Source organism: Procambarus clarkii, chromosome 62, assembly GCF_040958095.1.
Source record: "Procambarus clarkii isolate CNS0578487 chromosome 62, FALCON_Pclarkii_2.0, whole genome shotgun sequence".
NCBI lineage: Eukaryota > Metazoa > Arthropoda > Malacostraca > Decapoda > Cambaridae > Procambarus > Procambarus clarkii.
In genome coordinates this window covers 23,220,577-23,237,614 of record NC_091211.1, presented here as the reverse complement: position 1 = coordinate 23,237,614, position 17,038 = coordinate 23,220,577, and the positions used below count along the sequence as shown (strand labels likewise).

General features: G+C 43.5%; 1 protein-coding gene across 1 annotated transcript in view; it reads right to left on the bottom strand.

Moving 5' to 3' along the window:
* Window positions 1-358: 358 nt before the first annotated feature.
* Window positions 359-17,038, bottom strand: part of LOC123766513 (muscle-specific protein 20) — a 61,115-nt gene continuing 44,435 nt past the window's right edge. Inside the window, exons 2-5 of the mRNA XM_045755728.2 lie at window positions 8,791-8,904; window positions 7,575-7,669; window positions 3,613-3,733; window positions 359-1,589 (exon numbers count right to left, since the gene is read on the bottom strand). Coding sequence (XP_045611684.1) covers window positions 1,398-1,589; window positions 3,613-3,733; window positions 7,575-7,669; window positions 8,791-8,904 — 522 coding nt within the window. The 3' untranslated portion in view covers window positions 359-1,397. The remainder of the gene's footprint in view (window positions 1,590-3,612; window positions 3,734-7,574; window positions 7,670-8,790; window positions 8,905-17,038) is intronic.

Sequence of the window (17,038 nt, the reverse complement as noted above, 5' to 3'; positions counted from 1 at the left end):
TATATTATAATATTAATTTATACTTGCGAAAATTCCTGTTTTGAATGAACAGCATGTTAAAATTTATGAATGCGTCTGTGGGGTTGACCGCTGAATGTAATGGACTTGAGTCGAGGACGGGTTGCAGCTACAAATAATCGCCAACAGAAACTAAACACCTAGCTTAATCTGGGCCAAAATATGTACAATATGGTAATATAAAATAACATTAATTTATATTTGAGAAAATTCCTGTTTTGAATGAACAGCATGTTAAAATTGATAGATGCGTCTTTAGGTCGACCTCTGGATAGAATGGACTTGGTCCGCGGACGGGTTGGGTGATGATACCTCGGTGAAAAGGGTAAAAGACACAAAGGACCTTTGATTAATTTATTGATTAGCCAAATAACACAAGAAACAGTTTACAGTAGTTTACACAAAGTGGCGGCCTGAGTATACTCGCTGTCAATTACAGCACATCTTACATTGTTCAGGCCGCGAGGTTATGTTGCTTTTTATCAAATGTTTTGGAGGGTCCCTGTGGTCGTGTTGATTTTGTTTCAATGTTTTAAAGGGTCCCTGTGGTCGTGTTGCTCTTGTTCAAATGTTTTGGAGGGTCCCTGTGGTCGTGTTGCTCTTGTTCAAATGTTTTGGAGGGTCCCTGTGGTCGTGTTGCTCTTGTTTAAATGTTCTGGAGGGTCCCTGTGGTCGTGTTGCTCTTGTTCAAATGTTTTGGAGGGTCCCTGTGATCACGTTGTTTGAGCTCAAATGTCTTTTTAAAAAGTGAAAAACAAAAGCATGATCACCTTGTTTTTGCAGAATTATATATTATCGTGTTTTCTCAGATTACGAGTGACGTGCGGTAGATTTTATTTGGCAGCAATATTTGTAATATAGGCTAAAATTATCTATATACGTCAGTAACTCCCATCAAAATTGGTTGCATAAAAAATATTTTTATCCAAAGGCTTTATTATTTTCTATTTTAGGTTCGTTGATGAACAATTGGTAATGGCATCATCCGGGCCAGTGTTACCATACTGGGAACTGTCACACTTACACTACAACTTCTCCAGATCTAGTCAATAGTCTTTTGTCCCAAGGGACTACTGGAATAATGCAGCGTGTCTAATAAAGACAACAGCATGAACTATTTCACGCAATAATAAATAAGTTTCACTTGTGGATAAACTTTATCAACAGAACAGATCAATAAAAGCACTGCAGGTACTGTGTAGATACTGGTGAATGCTATGGAGGAGGAGTCAGGCAGACAGGAGGTGAGGCGTGACAGTGCTCTAGTTGGTAGCAACAGTCCGGGCGGTGTTTGCCGGTAGCGACAATCCGAGCGATGTGTGCCGGTAGCTGAAGTCCGTGTTGTGGCTGCCGGCTGCTAGTTTCCTCCCCTAAGAGCCTTACTTTCCGATGATGACGCGGCGCTGGGCTCCCACGTTCTGGCCTGATGCGGTGGCGCCCTTGTTGGAGCCCGCCTGCAGTCCGATGACCGTCTTTGAAGCCGCCAGCACCTCGTCCGAGAACTCGCGCTTGTTCTCCTCTGCGGGGCGAGGACCCAGCCAGGGACCAGGCCACTCTGGGTGCAGGTACGTCTGTCGGGAGGAGAGATGCAACGATGACTACACAAGAATATAGGCAACTGCAGAAGGCCTATTGGCCCATGCAAGGCATCTACGCACATCACACTGATCAAGCTCTTACAAGATTGTAGAACCCTGGCGTCAGATTAAGAGTATGGTGAGGTAATTATGAAGAGACAGCGCTAAGCAGGAATTACTGTATAACACTTAGTAGGGAATACGAGGACAAGGAGCTGGGATATCAAATCGAGACGTTGAGATATCAAGTCAAGGAACTGGGGGGATATGAAGTCAAGGAGGTGGCAATAGAATCCAAAATTCAATAGCTATTTTCATCAATTGGAAATAACCTTGCCAGCAACAACCTCAGTTATCTGGAAACCTCTGTGTTACACATTTCGCCGGCAGCCTTCCCAACTCACAACACCAACTGTAAAGCAACCCCTTGGACAACATCTCCATAACCAACTGACTCAAAACCCAAGCCGGTGACACTAGTGAAGTAATTGCCGTTATTGGAGGCATGACGCTCGTACTCAGCCTTACGGAGGTCTTCCTTAGGTCGAGCTACTGACCTTCACCAAGATGCAACAGTTCCCTAACTCCAGGGTACTTATTTATTGCTAGATGAAGAGCGGCATCAGATGAAAGGAAACATGCCAACCCATTTCTGTTCCACTCGAAGCTTAAACGCTGGATCTCCGCTTTTGAGTCGAGAACGTAGACCACTGAAATACATGACCCTATAATATTAAAAAAAACTGCAGACATTTTCGGACAGCTGTCAAACAATTAAAGACCAATATCAACTCTACCAATATTATAAACAAAATATTTCGATGAATTATATTTAAGCGGTTGAACTCCTCCTTTCCAAGTTCCAGTTAAATTTAGCTTTAGAACTGAATAAAGTAGCAATGATATGATAAGTTGACTAATACTGCTCAGCAATCAACCAGAATTAACTATTACTATTCAACTATCTAATTGGCCTCTTCGCTGAAATTAGTATTTAATACTGCAAAAACCTCGCACCTAAATTTCAGAACTTCGGAATTTGGTGCCCTTTTCAATGACATCCAATCACATTTACAGGACGGTGTCTAATGGGGTCCCATAACGGAACCACGCAACCAAATAAAGCCACGCAAGCTTGTAATTTGTGGTGCCAAACACAGTGAATGGCACACCTTAACATAAATAAAAATAACAAATGCAAATCAGAGGCAGAGTCAAAGAGAAACAGGCCAGTTAACAGATGAACCACGATAAAGAGCCGGACAAATGAACAACGACAGACGAAAACAGAAGACACAACACCCAAACACACACTCCCACGCCCACCCCACACACCCCACCTCCCCACACCCTCACACCTCCATACTCCACCCACATACACCTACACAGACAGGCACAAGACCACAGATACAAATTGTCCCACAGATAGCAACCCCACCTGGCTTATGCGTGGTCACCTGAGCTGGGATTTGGAGGGGCAGGGAAAAGGGGCGTGGAAGGGGAGAGAGAAAGTGAGAGAGAGAGAGAGAGAGAGAGAGAGATAGAGAAAAGGAAGAAAGGGGAATGTAAGAGGGGATAGTAAAATGGTAGAGCTGAGGGGATGAAGGAAAAAGATAAAAAAAGTGGTAACTGTCAAAAATGACAACTTCAGCTGAAGTATGGTGAGAAAGTATGGTGAGGGGAACAAGGTCAAAGGAGGACGGCGAGTGGAACCGTGGTTGCAGGAATATACAATTCAAGAGTTGAAGAAATAGGAAGGCCTTGCAACGAGTATGCTGCAACAATAGGCCATTAAAGACCTGACGAGAGGAACTTCTGGAAATGCTCAAGTCCGCTGACAGATTTCCCGCCACATTTCCCTCTGTTTAATGCGGGTTTATTCAACTTGGAATTTTGGAGGCAAGTTTGGGTGGGGAATGTGGTGAGGTGACGTGGGGAGAGGGACTTGTGAGTCGTTGGAGGAGGGGGTGACCAGGGGAAGGGTAGACGCCGGGTGGTCAGGCAAGGCTATACCTACCGCTCGTCCAAGGGAGAAGAGAGCGGTACAGACGGTTCCCAGGTCCTTCTTCTCAAAGAGGTCGGCCGTCTGGAAGAGGTCTTGGATGCTCACTCCATACTGTCTCATCGCAGCGGAGAAGCTGTCGACACAAACAACATTATCACTCCACGTTCGTATTCAGTAATGTACAGTTTTATACTGTGATATATACCGTCATATATAATGACAGTTATATGCAATTATATACAGCTAAATACATTATTATACAAATACATACATGAACAATAAAAATTTAAAGTACATCAAATTGATATCAATTTAACTTTGATACAATAAATTCTTTTTGGTTCTTGAGAGAAAAAATAAGGTAGGACAAGACAGTTATTATATTAGTTACTTGATGAAGATCGGGTCACCTTGACCTTTGATCCAAATTCTAAGAATAACTCGGGGGTCAGCCTCGGCAATATATCAATACTCTGCCAAGCTCCTCTGAAGCTGAATTATCACTGGATTCTCGGAAATTCAACAGTAAGCTTGCGAAAATTACATTTGTTAGATAACAAAGATAAAACAAATTGTTATCAGTAGCAAGGATTCCTACGATAGTTAACACTAATGATTTTTATTACTTCTAATCATTTTTCATATATTTTCTTGAATATTTGTGTTTCCTTTACGTGTTTAATAAAATAAGATTACCTTCCTAAGAAGGTCATTTGGGAATGTCTTAACCAGTCCATTTAACTAACAGGTTGTGTTATTGTGCTCGTTATGGTAACCAACATTACAAAATGCATTTACTAAGTAACGGTTCACGAATATCTACGATTTCTACGAATCGTACTCGATATGTTATAGGTGAGGTGATTGGGTGCGTAGGTCTCTGGTTAGGTTAGATTGGGGACGTTAGACTTTTTTACGGAGTGGCGAATCAAGAGAACGGGGCTGGCCGGACCGATTGGGGAAGTTAGGAATATCTGGCGTTGAACGAAAAATTAATCATTGTAATCATTGTCATTAATCATGTCACTAACATTTTCGTCTATGTAGGTCATCCTTGTAGATGGGTTGAGTTGTTCTCTTTGAGTGTTACTTCTCTGAGTGAATCGAGAAAGTGAGAGACAGAACGAGAGAGCGAGAGAGAGACTAGAGATAGAGAGAGAGATATATAGCTATAGAGGCAGAAACAGAGAGAGTGAGAGACAAACAGAAAGAGCGAGATAGAAATATATAGAGAGATTGAGATTGGGAGAGCGATTCAGAGTGTGATAGACTGAGAGCGAGAAAGAGCAAAGGTGCGCGAGATAGAGATAGAGAGTGAGAGCAAGATCTATCTTAATTAAGGTTATCCTGAGATGATTTCGGGGCTTAGCATCCCCACGGTCCGGTCCTCGACGAGACCTCCTTTTTTGTTACACACCCCCAGGAAGCAGCCCGTAGCAGCTGTCTAACTCCCAGGTACGTATTTACTGCTAGGTGAACAGAGGGATCAGGGTAAAAAAAACTCTGCCCGACTCTGCACAGTGAGGACTCTCAAAGATAGAGAGAGAGAGAGAGAGAGAGAGAGAGAGAGAGAGAGAGAGAGAGAGAGAGAGAGAGAGAGAGAGAGAGAGAGAGAGAGAGAGAGAGAGAGAGAGCGAGAGAGAGAGAGAGAGAGAGCTTGCAAGGGGCAGCTTGTGGTATTAGGACAGACCGTTCTCCGGAGCCTTCCCAACACCAAATAACAGTCCGAGAGGCATTAGGACACCGAATTATAGAAAACGGAACTGACGAAATACGAAACCACTGACAAGAAATGAACCCAAACGAAGAAAACATAATAACTGCGAGAGAATAAAAAATCAGAAATGAAAGGCATTGGAATACAGGGAAGGCGCACAGGAGGAGATAAGGCAATAAGAATATGAGAGATAGAAAAGTGGAGGAGAACTAATAAAATCAAACAGAGCAAAAGAGACGCTGAAAGCGTTATCTGAAGTTGGTTTATTTAAAGATATTTTCTAATCTCAAACAGCTTTTGACGACCATCTTGAGTGGTCAGACCTCGAGCGATCTTCCAAAGACACAAGAGGGACAAAAATCCACCCAAGAAAGCTGTGTGCTGGGAAAATTGAGATGGAGAAGCTCTCAATGTTTGGATTTTGCATGTGAGCAATAATTACAATAAGCAGCTGGGAAAGGTTAGAGTGTTAGTGGCACCTTAGAAGAAGAATGAACAAATTACTAAGAATATGAGCCAAGAAAAACATGGAAAGAAGAGGTAGGCCTCACTTTAAGGATACACACAGGCGAGATGAAATTTATATATATATATATTCTTAACTTCTATATTATCAATTTTACGGGCTATTGATGTTTTTTTTTTTATTTTATCTTCACAGTTGTTCCTCCACAACACCCATCGCAATAATTCACATTGCCGCACCATACAATTCAGGAACTCACGCTGCAGTGTGAGTGTCTGCAGAGTGTCTGCAGTGTGAGTTACTGCACTGTATGGTGCGGCAGTGTCAAGTATTGCGATGGGTGTTGTGAAGGTACAGCTGTGACGGTACAGCGGTGACGGTACAGCTGTGGAGGTACAGCTGTGACGGTACAGCTGTGACGGTACAGCGGTGACGGTACAGACGAGACGTGTCACGGTGCAGCAGACAGTGGCAGCACCACTTCCCATCATGAGTCACACACACACACGAAGCAAAAATAGATACCCGCAGACAAATATTTTACTTGTTCTAGGATGGACTGATTAACGTACTAGGATGCTATTTTTGTGTTTTTGCAAATAATTTATTGTTTGGGCCAATTGTTGTGACGTCACGTTCGCCAAGACATCATGCTATCTGATTTTGGGCCAATACGAGTGGTGAAGGCCCTTGGTGGTTTGTGACTGGCTGAGCACCAGGTGCACAGTCAATGAAGCGGCACTTAGAAGCATGTCGCAAGCATCGCCGACGAGCCTGATTGGCTAGAGTGCAGGGGTCACTTTTGCTCTCGCGAGGAAAAGATGTGCTCGGTTGACCTCTTGACCTAGTTTTCAAGGCTTCTCCCATCTGCTGATTGAACGTTGATCCGAACTACGCTTGGAGTTGAGGCATTTTTGGGGGTTGACTCTGGTGGTCAAGTCTTCCACTACATGTGGAAGTCAGGTCAACTCTGATGGGCTTAGTAGGCTGACGGTCTTGTCAAGAGTTACTGCGTACGCCGGCGGTGCAGACGTCGATGGGTATTGCTGCCGGCAACTTTAAGTTTTCCCTATGTCAGAGCATATCATTATGCTATTTCCCCATCGAACAAGAGTGAAGACTATTGAGTGTGTCAAGTTCTTCACGTTCGGTGGTTACCGGATTCCTCAGAGTAAGTGACCAACGGTAACTTTCAGGCAACTAAGTGTGGATCACAAATGCTTTGCGATGGGTCCCCTATATGGAGGGTAGGCGCAGCTCTCAAGCTGAGTTGATGGGAGGAACCAATGCGAGAGACTGGCAGCTTAGGTAGCGTGCTTGATGAGTAGTCACTCGTCAACCCCACTGACGGTTCAAACAAACTCATTTTTCCATTATCGTCCACAAAATGGGTATGGGGTGCATAATAAATGAACTAAACTAAAAAAAGAAATCCATATTTTCCCCACCGCACAGATCTAACGTTGCCCAGTCAATTATTCTTTGATTTAAGTCCCCAAGTATTATGATCTTTGCTCTCGCTTTTTATGCCAAATGTCATTGCCTTCTCCACAATGTTTAGGCTGCTTCTGTTGCCTAAACACCTGGAACCCCTGGTGTTTGCTGGGGGTATTATGTGACTAAAAAGCAAGTCTACTTCCCTACTGTTGGACGGTATGGAAGTGCTATTCACTTCACTGCATAATGGCAGTGCTCTGTCACTGCTATTGCCTCCAAATTGCATCTGCAAGCTCAGCGTCTCTTGGCATAAGGTGTGCCTCTGGTTGACAGGTGAGGAAGAGATGAACTTACTTGTTGATGTTCTCCATCATCTTGAACTGAATGGTTGAGTTGTTGATCTTGGGGATGGAGCCAGGAGACAGCTTGTTCATGAGTCGACACAACACCTGCCGAGGGTAGAGGGCAGTCAGGTGAGCGGTACTTGAAACACTGGTAGACAGGAAGGCATACAGACTGCCATTCAGGCTGGGATACAGGCATTCAGGCAGACAAAAAAAAGATGAGCAGACATACATACACAAACAACATACATACACAGCAAAAACGGGCAAATAACAGGCAAGGACAAATCTTAGTATGCCAAATATCTTCCATGAGGCACCCCCTTTCCTCCCTCGGGAATAAACCTTCGTCACCAGCCTGACTCATCCAGTGAGTAAGGATATGTAATCACCTCCACGCACGGTCTACTGCGCAACTCTCACTCTTCGCCTCATACGTATTAGTCTTTCAACACACACACACTACCATGTCAGAATGCACAATATACACAGGTCACAGAGTCTGATCATAATCTGAACATAGAGGCTCGCGTGCTGGCGAGTACGTGATTTACTCTGGATTTTCAGAAACGGAAAATCCAGAGTAAATCTAGAAAATCTAACTACTCTGGATTTTCCAATATTAAGAAGGAAGGATGACCCTCAGTTGAGGTTAAGTGGTCACGAACATGATCTGTCGAATACCTAACCTTGAGATAATTACGCAAGTCCTCTTATTTTTCGCAGATTACATAAATATGTGAAATTTTTCATGTGAATTCTCTCTTATTTTTTAAGAGTTATATCTTTCTCCCTCTTGCGGACATTTTGTTAGCTAGGAAAAATCAACAATAGAGAACAGTGAAGCCATCGGATAAGAGTTAACGTTGAGACACGGATAATCTGACTGGAACGACAGCTCACTGAATCATGAGAGTAAGGAATTACTTTAGCTCAGAACAATAACAATGTATTTTGCAGAACACGGACATAGATATTGTTGAATAAGGACAAATTGTAATGTAGACCAAGAACTAAAGATATTTTGGAACAAAATTGACACATTAGAGAACAAAAACACAGAACAGGAGAGAACCACAGTATGGAACAAGACTAAACCTCAGAAGGGGACTCGGAGTGAAGAACCGAGCTATGCAACACCTACATAACATCGTGGAAAGAATACATTGCATAAACAAAACACAAGCATTCAAGACACGCATCAAACAGAAGCTACAGGGACTCACCTGACCGTCCCGAAGGACGTCTCCGAAGTCTCCATGGGGGACGGGTTCTCCCAGCACCGTGAAGATCCAATCTAAAGCCTCCTGCTCCTGGTCGTGATCACGCTTCCCCATCATCTGCAGGGGAGCACCAGAGGTCAGGTCAAGGTCATGAGTTACAGCTGTCGAGTCACTTATGCGTAATTGATCTACGAATGTCACTACGAGTTTCACAGGGGAATGTTACCATCGGACGCAGCAAGTGATGACAAACGCCATGTTGTTTTGTCAGCTGATCATGCCAGAGAAACGTGTTAGATGATGACACGTATTTCTAAGGGCTCCCGCGGTATTCCCCACGCCTTGTGTAGGGGAGGTGGCGTGTGACAGCGTGTGGGCATGCTTACTAAAATACTGTCAGCGGTGAGTGGAGCCAAAGCGGTATACACTCCCTTCCTGGTAAGGGGTGAGGTATGAATACATACACTGCCCCCCTTCCCCCTGTTGTGAGGTGTGAGAAAATACACCCCCCTCCTCCACCGAGGTGTAACAAACATACATGACGGTATACCTGACTCCTCCATACATCAATGTCAGCTGTCAGGTGATGTAGAGACAGCGGAGGCAATCAGCTGATGGACCTAGTAAACTGTGCTTGTGTTGCCAGGTGTAGAATTACTTAATTACGTAATGAGAGACATTGAAGCGATTATTTTAACCGGCAAAAACCTCGCTAAACTACCAATGGCTTATAGCCTTCGCTACTAGAGGTAGCGAAGGCAGATTATTATCTCGTTCCAAGTCGGGTAATGTAAGGAGAGAACTACCAGGCAGTTTAAAGACGTTAGGAGACTCGAAGGTGTATGTGTGTGTGTGTGCTCACCTATTTACGCTTCGCAAGTTTCAGTTTCTGTGTCCTAGTTTGCGGAGCTCAGACTCATTTTCTCGGAAAGAAATGAACTCATTTTCCCGTAGACACTTGTAGTTGGCATGTAAGTACTGGCAGATAACCACCACCACCACCACCACTACCACCACTGCTCAACAGAACCAAGACATTCGAGTACTCTCACAAAATATCACATAATACTTTTCTCTCGACCTCAGATAAAAGTTTCGGTGTTTTCCAACCCATTCAAAGTCTTCGTCAGTCCTCCCTTCAACGTAAATAACTTCACATATTTACAAACATTCCGTCTACCACATCACCAATACGAAAAATAAATCTGTCCTCGCATTTCAGCATTTAATTAATCCCATTAAATATATCAAGAATGACTTTTGTAGATAAAGCATTAAACAAACAAAACAAAATATCGCGAAATAAGTACAACTTTAGGAAATAAAATAAAAATGAATAAAAATTATCAGACATAAAATGGGAACAAATTTGAAATTTCAGGCAATAAAAAATTGTATTTCAAAAGTTTGTAAAATTGTTATGCAAGAATGTATTTACTACTTTAGAAATATAGATTATTTTTCGAAATTGGAATTTAGTCGTATGAATTTTTTTATGAAGCGAGTTGAACTGTGCAACAACAGCGAGAAAGCAATAAATTGATAATTGAGTAGAATCATTAGAACGTAAAGAGAAGAGGGAGAAATGGTGACGGTCACGGGTGAGAGATGGTGAGGGGACGGGTGAGAGATGGTGAGGGGGGAGGGAGGACGGGTGAGAGATGGTGAGGGGGGACGGGTGAGAGATGGTGAGGGGGACGAGTGAGAGATGGTGAGGGGGACGAGTGAGAGATGGTGAGAGCGACGGGTGGGAGATGGTAAGAAAATGAGTGAAAGAAGAGTTAGATAAGGCGAGAGGAATGAGTAAGATAAGACGAGGAGGAAGCGTGAGAGAAGGTTAAGGGAAGAGCAAAAGTGAGGGGGGGGGGGGGGAAGAGTGCCAGGCATAAAAGAGAACGGAAGAGGAGAAAAATATAATATTGACGTGAAATAAGAAGAGAACACAGGAAGAGGAAGTGAAGGAGCCTAACAGGTGGATCACATATATTATTGTCACTAGTTGTGTAAGATCTTGGGGACGGTGGGGAAGGGGGAGGGGGAAGGGGGGGGGGGAAGGGGGGGGGGGGGGAAGGGGGGGGGGGAGGGGGGGGGGGAGGGGGGGGAGGGGGGGGAAGGGGGGGGAAGGGGGGGGAAGGGGGGGAAGTTGGGGAGGGAAGGAGGAGGAGGAGGGTTAAGGAAAGCGTAGTCGTATGGTGTAATAAAAAAGGGGAATTAAATATAGCACGAGATCTGCTCCCTGTAAATCCGTCCCCTCCCGCACATCTGTCGCAGCTACACCCAGCCACCCCCCATCTACTGTCAGCCTCCCCCTCCCCTTCCCCCCTGCCCCAGCAACCCCCAGACCCAAGTACCCCCCTAGCCCCCCCTCCCTGCAGCTACCACTTCAATTCTTCACCATCACGAATCACTATGACTAGATACTATAATAAACACAGGCGCCATGAATTAGCTAATAAACGTCAGAGACACTCTGGAGATTAGTTCACTATCTTGAAGATCACCTCAAACAGTTGTCACAAGGTATTACCGACACTTGGGAGGGACTTTAAGCAACTAGAAAAAAAATTGTTGAATGTTGATCACTATTAAGATTTTCGTCTCAAAGGGTGCGTGCAGGTCTTGGATGTTTGTGATTCTTATTCTCTGTAGCAATTGTGACTTCTCAGCCCCATGATGGTTAAGTCGGTAGTGCTGGTTCGATGGTATATGCAAGTCTTAATGATTCACAGTATCATCACGGTCCTGTGCTTACATTGTGTGGTTTATCTGTAATCTTCTTAAGGTTTGTACACACCACCAGGGAACCTTCTCGCTACTTTTCTTCATACATTTGAAAACAAAAATAAAAAGCTACACAAAATTCGAGTGAAAAAGCGAGACAAAATTCGAGTGAAACCTTTTCTTCCTAGGTTTCCAAAGGCAATACGAGACAGTCTTCGGAGAAAAGGAAAAGTGCAATTCAAAACATTTAAAACGATGTTGTCGTTCCATGAAGTCGGATCTGAGGGCCTCGTATCACACCAGATGATAAAACCTCACTAAACAGTTCCCGGAAGACATTTATACCGGTCTGTCTATGGCCTTAAAGACGTTCAAGGAAGAACTGCACACGTCTCAGAAGACTTTTCCGCTCCCAAGTTGTATCAGATAGTGTCTTGTAAAAATATTCCTGTTAATCTATATATTATTTTGTTATGCTTTTGAGTGGATTATAAAGAGAATAATAGTGAACGAAGAGTATTGATCATAGAGTCGATATCAACAGATTTCAGCACGACTTTTAGAAATAAGATGAAATATGTTGGTAACGACATTTGGTTATCGTGAGATCAAGAGAAAAGGTGCTTAATATTATGCTAAAGTGAGCTTTAATGACACGCGTTAAGAGTCAATAAACCAAATGTAAATGAACTTATAAAGTTCACTTGGCACATTCCTAAGTAAAGAACATTAGAAAATAGAGAAGATTCGTGTCAGAATCACTAATCTAACTTATTCCCCTTTTTGATAACACACGACTAAAATAATTATATACACACACATTTTATATTATATCATAGTTGTCACATGATGAGGAGTAATATACCTGGGCGAAGAGAGCTGCGGGTGTGTGCCATACACCAGGTGTGTGCCATACACCAGGTGTGTGCCATACACCAGGTGTGTACTGTCTCTTTGATCACATATTTACACCAATATTGACCGGGGCCGTCACAGGTGTGGCCGCGACGCTACCAGACTCAGAGTCCTCAACCAGGACACTCCCACCTCCACCTTCTCTCATGTACCTCTTAAACACTCTAAATTGTAGTCGTCTTTTGAGACCTATACTAATTTTCGAATTAAGTTTTGCGCGTGAAACGTGTGATATGGGCGAACTGGAGCGATTGTACGGTGTTTAGTGAGGATGTTTGGTGCTTGTGTGGCAGTGTTGTGGTCGATGTTTGGTCAGCCCGTCCTCTTAACCACTACGGCGTTAATCGTACGTTATGGTAACCAGCGTAATGAATGCAGCGTGCTATGAAAAGTAGCATTCTCAAAATTCCTCGTTTTCCATGCATGGGTTGGTTAGGTTAGGTAAGTTGCTTGGGTTCGTGCGTTTCTGGTTAGGTTAGGACGTTGGATTATGTCCGTTTTTGGAGCACAAAAGAATTGGCTGGTTTGGTAGCAGCGGAAGGTCTTTCTCTTTTTTCTAATTTGTGCTGTTTCTTCCCTTCGTTATTATCCTGCTGCCTGTCCTCTTTCCTGTTTTTTTGGAGAGTTTCTATGACTAAGACAAGGGTCCACTAAAACAAAAATGATGTTCCTAAATAAAAACTGAAAGTTAAGATCAGATTTCCAACATTAATTCATTTGAAGCTTGAACGTAAATAAAGTTATATTGAATGAGTATATTATTTTTCTTGTGAATGCGATTTAGTTTTTGTTAAGAGACAGTCATTCAGCATTAGGAAATGAGTAAGGCTGGAACTAACTGGGTGCCAGAGCTAGTTGATTTCCTTTCATGAGTATCTATAAGACTTCAAGTTGAGAGAACATATTCCGAAGTCGTGTCATCCGAGGAATGAATGATCGTGAAGGGAGTGATGTTGAAGAATGACATAGCCAGAATGATTATATTGTTTGGCTGAGCGCCTTGAGTTGTCGTTGCTATCTTCTAGCTAGCCACAAAGTTGGGCCAGGTGAAAAAAATGGTCTTATATGACATATCTCCTGTGATGTCTGCACCAGACCAACCCCAACGGGTCAAGATTAGGGATCAGCTGTCTTGCATGGTCCCTAAAGAATCAACCTTCATCCCTGAGACGTCAATTTCAATACTATCGAGTTTTAAGTTTCAATCACTCATCCGTATGCGTGTCCCAGTTGCAGCATCTCTAGTCGCCATCACCTGGATTTCTTCAGATGAAAATGTGGTGTAATCTTCCATCTTTTAATCCAGGTAGCAATATTATATTTGAAGTGAGCGTTTTGTGAAGGACATTAGCTACCGGTCGGCCGAGCGGACAGCACGCTGGACTTGTGATTCTGTGGTCCAGGGTTCGACTCCAGGCGCTGGCGAGAAACAGAGTTCTTTCACCCTATGCCCCTGTTACCTAGCAGTAAAATAGGTACCTGGGTGTTAGCCAGCTGTCACGGGCTGCTTCCTGGGGGTAGAGGCCTGGTCGAGGACCGGGCCGCGGGGACACTAAAAAGCCCCGAAATCATCTCAAGATAACCTCAAGATACACCATAGTGCGTGGGGATTGTGTATAACAATTGGGTTGGCTACCAGCTCCGTGTCTCTCTAGACTCTTTGTTAATTCGGGCTGATCTCAGGTTGTATAATTATAATCTTTACCATGTTATGGTTCAGAGGCATAACGTACGTCCGCACCCTATACCCCCTTCTGGTATAGTATTCGTCACGCTATATCAGCGTGTTCGAGCTGATATCAGAGTGTCAGCTGATATCAGAGTGTCAGCTGATATCAGAGTGTCAGCTGATATCAGAGTGTCAGCTGATATCAGCTCGGTCCTCATTGATGTTCTCTTAAATTTGCATAATTCCTTACATCTGTTACCTTTATTTTGACCCAGAGCTGCCTCATACTTAACCCATGCCTCCTTCCTCACACCTGTTTCAAACATCACCTCGACATTCACCCCTCATAGTTGCACCCCCCCTCACGCCCTCTGCCCTCTCTCCCTACCCTGCCTCTGCCCCTCCCAGTGCCCCGCCCTCTGCCCCGCCCCTCGCCTGATATAAACGCGGAAGTCAAGCGTCAGAATCAATCAGAGGCGTTTATTATACAGGTAAACTGACTCGGAGCCAGGAATATGCAGAGCCCCGCCATTTTCACCACCACCACCATGAATGACACCACTGCTCCCCCCTTACACTATCACCACCACTGCTCCCCCTTACACCATCACCACCACCATCGATGCCACCACTGCTTCCTCTTACACCACCACCACCACCACCTCTATGAGGGAATCCCCCCAAAAAAGGACAAAATGTATGAGGAACTAAAGACTGCGTGGGGAATGATGGGCAATTAAAAACACTAGACGACATAGAGTCAATATTGACAAGGTAGAAAGTAAACAAAATAAAAACCTGGAGGACCTCGAGGCGACAACAGCAACAGGACCAGACCAAAGGAGACTGCAGAGTTAAGATGTCATCTGCTAACAAACAAGTTAAATAAACTATTGGAGACAGGTGTCCCAATATTAAAATACGAGGTAAGACAGGCGGCACTAAATTATAGTGCCACCGATTATATTTTAGTGCCACTGACGTGCATTCTCAGTAAAATTCTAGGGAAAGTTAACAGGTTGAGAATAATGGGTTATTTGAACAGGATAAACTTTGTAATGAAAGGGCAGCAGGGATTTAAAAGGGAAAACTAATACTTGACAAACTTTATAGAGTTCTAAGACAAGGTTACCAAAATGCGACGAGAAAAGGAATGTTGGGTAGACTGTATCTTTCAAAGATTGTCAAAAAATCATTTGTTATTATTCCTCGTGAAAGGCTGGTACACAGAATTGAAAGACAAGCTGGAATAACTGATAAAGACACTGAACAGCTTAATGGAGTACCTGGCAGACTGAAAACAGACATCTAGTAGACGAGGTAGTTTCGAACTGGAGGGAGGTTACCTTACCTTGAGGTTACCTTGAGGTGCTTCCGGGGCTTAGCATCCCCGCAGCCCGGTCGTCGACCAGGCCTCCTGGTTGCCGGACTGATCAACCAGGCTGTTGGACGCGGCTGCTCGCAGCCTGACGTATGAGTCACAGCCTGGTTGATCAGGTATAGAGATCAGGGAAGAGACAAGTTTGGCTTCCCCTCTATCCCACTCAACGCTCGGTCTTAATGTATAGCCCAAGGGTGTAAGCTCGTACATGTCAAAGTTTGCAGATGAAGCAAAGCCAATGAGGAATGTAAAAAAAATGAAAAACGTGGAGGACTGCAGAGAATTACAGGACAACCTTAACCAATTCCAGGAGTGGGCAGACAAGTGGTTGAGTTTAATACCAAGAAGTGTAAGGCAATGAAACTGGGAAAGGAAGATAGGGACACAGGAAGACTGAACACAATAAGGTAAAGGCCACGACAAGAACCGGAAAGGGAAAAATTCTTTCTAGACAACCTATTCAACCTATGTAAGACCAATATTAGAATACGCAGCATCGACCTGGAATCCACACCTTGTGCGTGAAACCATAATTATAAATGTACAGAGGCTTACAAAAAGATTAGTGCCAGAACTAAGAGGTCTCAGTTGCGATGACTGACATATCTCAAATGTAAATATGATAGAGCCCAGTAGGCTCAGGAATCTGTCCATCTATTGACTGACAGTTGGGAGGCGGGAGCAAAGAGTCAGAGCTCAACCCCCGCAAGCACAATTAGGTGAGTACAGATTAAAGAAAATTCAATCTCTCAGTCCTAGAGGAAAGAAGGAACAGAGGTGCTGTGATCACTGCATACAAGATACCGAGTGGAATGGACAAGTTGAACAAGAGCAGCCTCTTTAAATTAAAAGAAAGCGAAACTGGAGGACGTAATGATTCTAATCTATTCTGCTGGTCAACAAGTAAAACGCATCGGAAGAAGAAGAAGAAGTCGTGTAAGCCACCTCCAGCCACATCTTTAAAGTCTAGATACGACAAAAAACTCGAACACCAGGAGAGTTCAAATAAAACGCCCAGATGCAGCCACCACTGAGATGCGAGGTAATGCATAAAACGAAGATGATTTTTTCCTGCAACTCAAGCCATGAATGTGACAACTTATCTGTAGCTGTACGCTGACCTGGTGACTGCCAGGCACACTGACCTGACGACGTTCCTATTATGAACGATATGTCTCTCACTGGCATGTGCTCTCATCAACGGAAAGTCTTTCATTGCTCATCAACGGCATAGCGCTCATTGTTCACGTGTCTTCATGATCGACATGTGTCTCAACGCTCATGTTTCCTAATCATCAGCATGTCTCTCATTACTCAAGTGTCTCTATTAGAGCCTCATTTTTTTACCTCGTCTCTCCCAGATAACATAAAATAAAGTTCACACTCCACTCAAATTTCCCCATGAAAGCAACGAATAAAACATTATTTTTTTTATCAAATGCTGTTAATAGTTTCTAATATTAATATTTCTAATATTAATATCTAATATAATATTTTCATAGTTTCTAATATTAATATTTAACGTTATGATGAAATACAACTGTGTGTACAAATATTCAAATGCC